Here is an 11,531-nt window from a genome sequence, read left to right on the forward strand (position 1 = left end):
GTGTGTGTCTTAAGTAACTCTGTAAGTATTTTACAATTTTGTCTGTATTTTTTTGTCACTTGTCAGGAAACAATGTTCGTAAATGTTTTTGAACTGTTTGTAATATATTTTAGAGTTTGATGATGGCAAGAACACTTGCCGAAATGCATCACTCTTAAAATTAGAGGATTAGCATTTTATTTGTGTATTATACATGCTTAAACTATATTAAATAGTCGGTAATTCCCAGTATTTGCCTAGTGCCCGATGATCTCCGTCCTCTAAAAACACAAAAACTTATTATTACTCAAAAGTATTTAAAAATTCTTTATTAATTAATAATCAGTAAAATGCAACATAGAAACATCACTTTTAAAGTACAAAATATCTTTATGGGCTTCTGGAATGATAATGTCATCGTCCGGAGTTATTTCAGTTTTGGCTACATAAATCTTAGCGGGGTGATCCTTAAATACGTTGAGTAAGTCCTGCAACTTATTTATTTGATGTCTATTGTACTTTGACACCATAATAGCGACGAAAATTATGTCATTGTTTCGTTTAAGGAGTTTCTCGAGCGGCCACAGTTGGGTTGAATGCTCGTAGTTGCATTTTATTACGACTCTTTCAAGTTTGGATTTTGTTACTTTGTTGAGTGCGGAGAATAAGCGGTCCAGGTCAATGTGGACGTTTTCGAATCTAAAAACAGAAGTTTTTACAAAAATTGGCGTTAAAAAAAAATAGAAATCAAGCAATTTTTCTTCTATTCGATAAATAGTGCATGAAACTCAAGAAAGAAAAAAATAGAGGAATTCAGTTATTTATTTGTTTTTTTATTTCATATTTTAAAATAGAAAAAGTGAAACTTAAAGACTTGAGAAATTATTTGTAGCATATTAACCAGAAACTATTCTAGAATCAAATAACTTTAAGAACAGTAAAAATAAATTGCATATTACATTCAGTACGGAATTTAATTTAATACAGTGATGTCAAATCTTTTCCTTAAATTATAAAATTATATTTACTTTTTTTTTTGCTTCTTTATAACCCAACCCAGCCTTCTGACTGTGTTTTAGAAAATATGTAAATCGAATGAAAGCAGTTTTTTTCCTGAAGTTTTGTCAGTTTTAAATAATACTTCAATCCAACGTTCTTCGCGACTACGACCGTAAAAGCGACTTCGATGAACCGATTTTTTTGTGATTCAGTGTAATAAATCTGCATTCATTATACCAACACCGTTGCATCAAATCACAAATCAGTTTTTCCACTCTCAAACTTTTCTCACTTACAAACTTATCTCAGTTTTAAACGATGATGCTAACATCGTAAGCGAAACACGTGTCGAGAATAAAATAAAGAGCTTTGGTTAGTGGTAAAACTGATTTGTGATTTGAGTGTCACACCATGGCAAAGGTTCCAACCGTAGGACAATACAGTTGCATGTTAGTTTCTAAGTCTTCTAATGGCTATGGTTTATTTGAAAGACTTAATGACTTAATAGAACTCCGTAAAAACCATCCAAGAGTGTTATGTAATAAAGATAGTATGTATTAAGCCGCGTGGGACATGGCACCATCTTGTTGAATAAATGCCATCCAAATCCATTACTTCTGCTTCGTAAAAAATCCGTCATTATCGTTCGACATCCTTCCCGTTGACTACCATATAAAAAATAAGGTTCAATGAGATCGGATAGTGAGTTTTTATGGATTGAAAGGCGTTTCAAAAGTCACGTGGAGCATCTTCAAAAATTAAAGTTTTGTTTTTTTTTTACATACATACATTTTCAAAATCGTTACCCTCAATAAAAACTTAAAAACTTCTAACAGTCGGTAAATCTGCTACAGTAAAAACTAATCGAGATTTAAAGTTCCATCGGGTTTGAGAAACTGTTGGAATCTTTCTCGAGTCAACTTGGTCTAAAACATTAGTGCGTTTGGGCGATGTTAAGAAAAAAGAGGCAAATCCGGATAAATTGGTAAAAAAAATACGACATTATTTAATTTTTTTACAAGTATCTTGAAGTACTAAATTGTGGTGCAATAGTTTTAATTTTTGCTTACAATGCAATAGATAGATAAGTAGAATAATAGATAGCATAACAATGACCTGATAATTTTGTTTAAAAAATCCAGAAAGGTATTGGAGTTGCTATTAAGCCTAATTGCCATCCTGGAGAGGTCAAAATTATATTGACACATTTGCTTTATTATCTATATTTGCTCTTACAGCAGTAATGGTATCATTTTAATTTTTTATCGTAAATGAAAAAACGAAACAAAAGCGAAATTTGGCGACGCATGCTTATCAGAAAATGTAACTTTTCTGTAATTAACATAAAGGACTAAAATAAATTGGTTAATAAAGATAACATTTGAATGTTATTATCTTTAAAAAAACCTTCAATAACTCTTTTATGATTTGAAAACATCTTATATAAATCTTAACAACTGTGAATGATAAAATTTTAGAATCAACTAAGGAAAAAAAAAGTCTATAACTACCTCATGAAATACAAAGAGCAGATAGATCTAGAAAATCTAATTTATGGTAAAGGATAAAACACAGCACATGCTGATAAAGAAAGGTTGTTTAAAAATGCTTCCGGTTGTGAACTTTTTTTTGGCTCCGTGTTTAAAAATTTGACGAAGACCCCATCAATTGGTCGGAGTAAAATCTAATAATGCCAGCTTACAGAGAAGAAAAAGTTGTAATAAGAAAGTCACTTGTTTCCAAAATTCTCTTCAAATAAAGCCGTGAAGTAATTACTGAATACCGGTTTTTGTCGAAGTTTTTTCCCTTTCTAAACAGCGTGACACATGAGATTTGACACCAAATTGTGCAACTTTATCTCTGTTAACTTCGTTTTTCTGACTGTTTCCCAGATCCCAATGATCTCCACGATGATTCGATAGAAAAATTTGAGGACTTTGGAACAAATAATAAAATAAATTTACAATAATAAACATTCTTTCTTACCTGAAGTCTCTTAAATGTTGAGCATAGTTTAAATGCGAATATAGGACCGAGTTGAGATCTTCATTAGGGTCTTTGCTTAATACTTTCAGTGATTGGAGTTCCGGGCATTTTAAGAAAACCTGAAAATCATTTTTTTAAATAAAATATACATGATGTGCATAGACCATATTACATCTTTAAGAGGAGTCCCGTTACAATATGCCGGAATTTCCAAAGATAAATTCGTGAGATTTCGTATATTTGAGATTTGTTCGTAAGCTCCTAGGATGGCTGAGCTATAACTAAAATAGTTTAATTTAAATAATAGCAGGGGTAAAAGTGGAATATAGGAAGTATGTAACTTGAGAAGTATATGAATATAGTTTCAAAACCTACTTGTACGTACCAAGGAACTTTGAAATTTTCACTTTCTATCTCCATTGGTTCCAAACTAAAAATGACTTAAATATGAATAAAAACAAAATTGAATCACAGTCATTCATACTTACTTTGTACACATCACAATTTCTAAATCAGATAAATGCTGGCAATTATTTATTATATGCCTAAAAACATTTTTCTTTTCAGCTTCATCTACAATATCCTCTAAAACATTAAATTTTCTAAATATTAAACTGCTAATAAGACGAATTTCTAAGTTACCCTGCAGTATACAAAACGTGAGACATAATCTTTTTAAGCTTCTACAATGTTTTGATAACAAAATGTCTATTGTTGAGTTAGTAAACGTGGCGTTGCACGTTCTTGTATGATAAAACGAGAGCTCTTTAAATTCAACATTCTTTATGCGTTTTGTTGTATCAATTTCCTGAAATTAAAAGTCTCCAATGCCGATAATATGTCTGACTGAGTGTTATTAGCTTTAATAAGAGCTTTTAAGGAACATTTATTAAGGTTAGTTAGTCATTATGGATTACTTACAGTCGACGTTTCAAAATTGCAAGGTGTTTCAGTTAAGAAAGAACGGATAGTGCTCCAAGATTTTTCTGTTCTGCTTTCAAATATCTCGGACAATGACGGCCGCTTAAGAGTTATAAGTTGTGGCAAATCAAATTTTACTACAAAGATGCATCTCTTTAACATTTCTTTTCTTACTGGTTATATGAATGCACGTACCATAGCCAATCATAGTAACGTTCTGTCGTCTCTTTTCAAAGGTTTTTAAAAGACCAAAAGGCTTATAATCAAGCAGTGTTAAATTACTTTTAGATTTGATGACCAATCTTTTAAGACACCTCAGGTTGCACACAATATAATCGTATCGTATGGATTGAGATTCTGTTTCGTCGGCATCATAGATCTAAAATTATAGATATCTGCATTTAAAAGAATATTATCAACTTCAGGCAGATAGCATAGGTTAATATCTAAGGGTAGTAAAAATCATAAATAGTGTAAACGAATTTAGTGTCTTACCCATAGCTCATCAAGCTTGCGTAATTCATTAAAAAACATATAATGTATTCTTCGGAAATCTGCTTTGTACTTTGAAACAAACTTTATACAGAGCGACTTCAATTGGGTAAAGTTTTCCCTATAGACCTCACGAGGTGACGTAAACTGGTCCGCTTCCACTGATACTGCTAATTTTCTTAACTACAAATTAGAAAATTTGCCACAGAACGATCACTATTGAACGCGATGATGTATTTAACATTATTAATATAATTTTATGCGGTTAAGTCAGAGAAGAAAAGTACAAAAAAAGTATAATTTTCAGGAGAAAACACTAAAAAAAATTGTTGTTTTTTTGTGACTCAAAAATCTTTTAAAATTTTAGGTTAAGAACAACAAGATATCGAGATACGGTTTTCACGAGCCTGTTTGGGCATCATCTAGCTACATTTTCATAAAAAAAATTAATACCAATGCATTTAATTTTTCCGAAAAAGCTTCAGATTGTCCTCTACTTTAAAGATCAAGTATTTTATTGTTAGGTTAATATATCTAAATTCACAAAAACTTTATTTGTGAATTTAGATATAGTATTATTTTCAATTTTATTATTCAATATTTTAAACCCCCATTTCTGAGTCAATCAACAATGTAAAAATTATTAACACCTACTTTATAGACTGTTGCAAAGCAAAGTTTATTTCGAAACCATGACTTCTTTTAAGTCTAATATTAAACGGGGAATTATCGATCAAGCCTTTATGTGAATAACCGTAAAATTCTCTGAATAAGATGTTCTACAGGGAAACTTTTTCGGATTCTTTTTTAAACATTTTTTTACAACTCAGGCTATTCTTCAATCTTATTCATTAAAGATTAATGAATGTCTCGAAATCAGTAATGTTTGGTAAAGATTCTTATAATACTCTAAATATTTTTATGGATGGTGACAAATACTTTCGAAAGAGAATTGTAAGAATTAGTATATGTAGTAGTGGATAAGAAACCTAAACACACATAACATCATTGTTAAGAAAAGCTTATGAATCTCTTAAACTAATTCAGTTTTTATTATTTCGCGCCGAAATCCCATCTCTCATTAAACTGTCAAATGTAGATTTATTTAAAAAAAAAATGCTTACTTACTTAAAAATAATTAAACTTAGTAACAAGTATCTTCATATCACAAAACAGTTTTGTCTATTGATTTAAGCTACTACCAAGTATCTCATAATACGCTTTGTTTTTGATGACCTAAATCATAGATACAACGTGACAAATTGTTTTATTTAAAATTGATCTGGTTAAGAAATATTCAAAAAGTGTTTCTCAGAAAATATGTTCCAGTTATTCAAAAGTCTGTATCCTCATTTGCTTCAGCTTGTAGTAGTTCTAAAAAAACTTCAAGACAATGATAGGTTAATTAACAAACTCAACTATTAATATGGAAAATGTAGCATTGATAGTTTCAAAATGTTTAATGCTCTTGCTGAGCAGAACCATATGCTGACTGGTCCATTGCGAAAATGCAACAACTAAAATGTTCAGTCACATAGGAGGAAGACATTTTGGAGCTACGGGAAGAGATTGGCATATTAAAAAATCCATCCATGACCACCAAAGTAATTCCCAGAAGATGACGCAGGTGATCTTTATTTTGAAATCCAGCTCTAGGTCAAACAATGTATTATTTTTTCTTCAACATGTGTAAAATTCTATCAACATGTGTAAAAAATAAGTGTCTTTTAAACAACTCTGAAATCGTATAAAAGCAGATTTAACTGTTTTGCAGCGCCATGAAATAAAAAAATGCATATGAAGAGCTCGAAGTCAGGTCTGCAAGAAAACTTGTGTGTCTATTACATTAATGGGATTCCCAGGGGCTTGAAGAATTCCAGCCACAAAAGAGAAAAACAGTCAAAAAAGTAAATATTTATTTTCAATGCGCTGGTGGTGTTCGCACAGAAATTACTCAATTGCGGCAGTGTTAAATCTTGCGTTTATGACATTTTAATGATTGTCGAGTCCTGGTTTACTGCTGATATTACCGATGTTGAATTGGGATTTCAAGTATAACATTTTTAGGAATAATCGTAATGCGATCATAACATGGAAGGCCAGAGGTCGTGGACAATGGTGGCGTTGAGAAAGTTTGAAATTAAAGTAAATAATTCCTCGGTTGAACAACTAATTGTGCAGATATCCTATGGTGGCAAAATGATAGTTTTAGCTGCAGTTTATATTCTACCGGCGCCTTCTATGTCTGTCTATGAGGGTTGGGCTCAGACTATGTTCGGGGTAGCCTATACTTGTCCGGAATGTGAAATATTGGTTTGTGGTGAATTTTGCCAATATGTCACAAATAAATAATATTCCTAAATCATACGAGAACTTTTTAGGCCTTGTGTGTCAACTACCTATGTTTACAGTGATCTCTGCTATTTTATTGAAATGTTTGTTTCAGTTTAGCATTATAAATGATCTAAATTTCCTCCCTGCTTCAGTAGTGAATTAAATTAATCATAGAGAAAAAAATAGCACATAAAAAATATAAAACTTCCAATTTCCAAGTGGATTACATGGTATTTTACACTTTAAGAAGTAGGTGCAAGGTTATACGTGATAATTGCTATTAATCTTACGTTACTAAAATAAATCATGATATAGCATAAAATACTTACCTTTGGAAACATGTAAACAACTTACGAAGATCAAACTCCTATGTGGTGCAGATATAGTTAATTTGTTTGCCCGTCATTTTCGCCAATTTACAAAAAACATAAAGGTACAGTTCCCAACTATAATTTTGGTTATAATCTTGATTTTAATTCTATTAACATATCTCTTACTGATGGTTTTAAAGCGATTGACAGCCTCAAAACTACATATTCTCATGGATCTGATGGCATACTATCATTCTAATTAAAAAAATGTATGTGTTACCTAATCAAGCCCCTACATTATCTGTTTTGCCATTCTTTTGATTCAGCATGTTTTCTAGAATTCTGGAAAACAAGTTTCTTGACTCCGATATATAAGAGTGGGGATAGATAGTGACATTGCTAACTTCAGGGGTGTAAGCATTCAATCCGAAATAACCAAAATTATTGACAGCCTTTTTGCCCAAGAGCTCTTACGGGCTAGTCGGAAGGTAATTATACATCAGCAACGCGGTTTTTCTGAGGGTAAGTCTACCGTAACTAATGTGCTTACATATCAGCAGTACTTGTTGGACGCCTTTGAAAACGATAGTCAGGTGGACAGTATTTTCACTGATCTATTTAAGCTGTTTGACAGAGTAAGCCATAGATATATCATTCAAAAAATGAAATTGTCAATGAGGATATGCGTAATCTTGGTTTTGTTGCGCGTAATTGTAATGAATTGTCTGTTTTTTGTTTCAAGATGCTCTACTTTTAATTGTTCGTTCGGGGCTATATGTCTGGCCTGTATGGTAACCTTTTTATTCTAACCATGTGGCAACAATTGAAACCGTTCAGAAAGCATTTTCCCTAGCTTTCAAGGCTGATATTCAAATTAACCAGAATTTTCATAGTAAAGTTAAGTAAAAGATAGTAGAGGATATACTAGGATTCGTTCGGATTTACTCACATTTTATAAAATATTAAATCGAATTTTTTATTACCCTGGTATTATGGAAAATGTACCATTTAATGTTAATATAAATAATAGATGTCAGAATCCTACTACGTTTCATTTGCATTTCCATCATGCTAATTACGGTTTCTTTTCTCCAATCAGCAGAATGATATGAACATTTAATGAACTTAATCTTGATCCCTTCGTAGATAAGTCCGCTAATTTATTACTAAAGTGCTGAAATTGTCTCTAAGGTTATGTTTTACGCTTTTTTTACATATTTTTTGCTCATTATCATTATGTAATCTTATTATATTCTTGTAAATTGGCTTTGCCTTTGAAATAAATAAATAAAATGACGCAGATGATGCGGATGTGTCTGTATCTTACCAATTATTTTTTTATATTTATCTTTTTGAAACTTTATTAGATTTTAGTAGCTCAAAGAAAATAAAAGCTTGGTTGTCATTTATTATGTTTGTTAATTATAATTATTTTTAGTTAGATTGAATTGGTTTGGCACATGATTCCCCTAGTTCTAGTACCTATAGTTCTTGCACTTAATTTGTTCATTCAATCAATCCATTTGTTCTCCTCTTATGAATGCTCAAGCTATCCCTATTGTTCATGTAATATTGTATACAACATTGCAAAAGAAAAATGGTTTACTTACTATTATTATTTGCGTTTTTTTTTAATTTTCAATTTTTTTTTTGAATATCTCATTTTTACGCTCTCTGGAATATTAGAAACATATTCATAGAATATTCAGAAGCACGTTCATGAAAGACTCTGCGAATTAATTGTTCAAACAATGTTTTATGTTAATCAGACTAAGAATAGCAATATCATGATATGCGGACGGTGAATGGTAGTATTTTTTTAGCATGTAGGAATGCGCTTAGTACTTCTTCAGAATCTTCTTAGCAGATGTTTGACGTATGAAGGAATTTTCTGAGAATATGATGACAATTAATTTGTATTTACTGTGTTGTCTGAGCACCAAATAGTGGAAATAAACAATTTATGCACCAAGATAAAGCTGAAAAAATACTATATTTTTAATGATTTAGCGAAAGCGTTCGAGACCGTCAATCATGAAAATTCACTTAAAAGATTGGAAATGACGATGACCTTACTAAAATTTTTAAATTTTTCAGCATTATTTTTTAACCGTTAACTATGAACAAAAGTTTATGTCTTTTGGTAGTCATAAAATTTGTTTTTAAAACAGGAAATAAATGTTTTACTACCTAAATTCTGATACGACAGTAATATCAAGATCAAAATATTTAGGACTAGTTTTAGATCCATATTTAAAATGGAATGAGCACAAAATATATTTCAAATAAGCTTAGATTTATGGCACGATAATTCAAATAATTGAACAAATATTTTGATATTATTCCATATCTGAGAACATATTGTATCTCTGTTATACGTCATCTTTCTTATGGTCTTTTAGTGTGAAGTGCAGTATTAGACATCTTAAACCCGTGGAAAACATCCAGAAATGGATAATAAAACTAAAATAAATCAAACCTAGGATGTGCCCTACAAATCTCATTTTTCCAGAAAGTAGAATCCAGAATATTAGAGAACTGTTTGTGCAAAGTACTTCGATTCCACAATGTATAAAACGTGATACATTATTATAACTCAAGACAAAACAAACTAAAACCGGCCTCCATCCTAAAAATAGAAAATCTATGTCCCAACGTTATTTTCTTAATATCAGCCCTTATCTGCACAAGAAACTTCCACCCAGTCTGAAGTATAATTTTTTTATCAAATCATAACTACAATCCTGGATTGTAGTTGTGGTCCTGACTTGACCAGGGTAGAAAAAAGATTTACGAAATTATAAACAAAGAATACACCAGATAAGATATAGTATTATTATTAGAGACAATATATTTCCCCTACTATGACATTTCCCAATGTTGACCTTTACTAACGATTAGTGAGATGTTTTTTCCTAACTTTCGACATAAATTCTTGGTTAAGTTATCGATGTGCGAAAGATATAATTAGGGTTTAGGAGATATAATAGGAAAGTATATATTATTATTATTTAATGAGTTCATTAGGTTCAGTTAAGTAAGACTAGATTAAAATTTTATCGCAATAACTTTTTAGAATAAAAAATAAAAAAAAAAATTTATGTTGGAAAAATTGAGGTGGTAACAACAAGTTTTTTTAAGTTTTCTAGTGGGTAGGTATTAACACTATAATTAGTGCACCGATAAGATTAATTTCTATGTTGTCAGTACTGTCTTTATTTATATATTTTTATTGTCTTTATTCTAATAGCCTGTATCTTAAACATGAATAAGCGTTTATTTTATTTTATATTATTCTTAATCATGGCATTGCGTTTTAAAGTATCCTGTCATAATACTCAAAAAATAAACAATATTTCACTTAATTAGAACTTAGTTCACTTAATTAAAAATCTCCATGACAAAGTCGCACATAATATATGAATACGATTTAAATACGACACACTTATCATATGGCTTCCAGGAAAAATTTAAATATTTATATCTATATTGTTTCCTTCTTTAAAAAAAAATATTGATTTTGAGAAATCAGTACTAGTACGTCTTAAATAATAATGTGCTACGAAATAATTTTCACTTAAATATATTAACTTTGTCAATTAAATTACAAAAAAAAAAGTTGTTATATTATAATTTTTTGAATTATCTTACGACCTTCTTCACTCTCAATTTCACCACGAATAGCCTTTAGCTTAAACGTTTTTCTTTTGTATATTACATACCTTCTTGTAAAGTAAAACATCTTCATCTCTCATTCCTATTATTGTGTCTAAGGCCCGCAATTCTTCCAGCTGAGGTAAGAGCCTGACAATATCTCTGATCTCATCCAGATCTAGCCAGTAGAGCTTATTAATATTCAAATATTTTATATACATATAACCGATTTCTTTGGAAATATATTTGTAAAGCGGCACTTTGTAAATTTGAAAGCAGCTGCCTAGATCAAATTTTCTAAAAACAAAATCTATTTAGTATACTACAAAATAAATTCGTTTCACTTAAAGTTGCAAGATTTTTTTCTATCAAAGTTATTGACTTAAGGTGTCAAGAATATGATATGAATATTAAATGATTCACGTCTATCAATTTTTAAGTGTCTTTCGTTGCATGTAAACATTTTTTTCTTAATGTCACTTACATCACAACATTCTTATCCTTCAACAGAAACGAAAACACCTCCGAACTGTTGCAAAAATTAATCAAGTCAATGGCTGGAAGATGTTTAACAATTTCCTCCCATATTTCATAGGGGAATATATCCATGTTAGCTAAAATTGCGAACTCGGAACTAGAGGTGATACTGCACACAACGTTACAGAAAATTTCCTGGTGTCGCTATTTTTGTACTCGGACGATTATAGAACGCATTTCAAGATCATTCGCCTACACGAATAGTATATGAGTTCGAAGTATTATAAATACGTTGTCGAATTAATTTGTTTATTGATGATATATAGTTATATTTTTTTATTTGGTAAGTGTGCGTTGTTGTTGTAAGTGTGTTGGTCT

At 30.6% G+C, this 11,531-nt stretch overlaps 1 protein-coding gene across 1 annotated transcript; it reads right to left on the reverse strand.

Moving 5' to 3' along the window:
- Positions 1-291: 291 nt before the first annotated feature.
- On the reverse strand, positions 292-11,303 carry LOC126736266 (uncharacterized). The gene is made up of 11 exons (XM_050440539.1): positions 11,161-11,303; positions 10,745-10,973; positions 4,381-4,560; positions 4,081-4,264; positions 3,886-4,022; positions 3,607-3,772; positions 3,453-3,549; positions 3,350-3,394; positions 3,137-3,245; positions 2,965-3,083; positions 292-678 (listed from the first exon to the last, which is right to left on the reverse strand). Exons 1-11 carry the CDS (start codon positions 11,283-11,285, stop codon positions 315-317), a joined length of 1,755 nt encoding a protein of 584 aa, XP_050296496.1. The 5' UTR covers positions 11,286-11,303; the 3' UTR covers positions 292-314.
- Between the last annotated feature and the right edge of the window lie 228 nt (positions 11,304-11,531).

This window comes from Anthonomus grandis, chromosome 5, assembly GCF_022605725.1.
Source record: "Anthonomus grandis grandis chromosome 5, icAntGran1.3, whole genome shotgun sequence".
In the NCBI taxonomy this organism is placed as follows: Eukaryota; Metazoa; Arthropoda; class Insecta; order Coleoptera; family Curculionidae; genus Anthonomus; species Anthonomus grandis.

Excerpts from the sequence above, each read along its gene's own strand:
- LOC126736266 (XM_050440539.1), bottom strand. The coding sequence starts at position 11,285 with ATGGATATATTCCCCTATGAAATATGGGAGGAAATTGTTAAACATCTT. Across the intron at positions 3,246-3,349 it reads GAAAATTTCAAAGTTCCTTG|TTATAGCTCAGCCATCCTAG; the intron begins GTACGTACAAGT and ends AAACTATTTTAG. Across the intron at positions 3,084-3,136 it reads ACGGGACTCCTCTTAAAGAT|GTTTTCTTAAAATGCCCGGA; the intron begins GTAATATGGTCT and ends AATGATTTTCAG.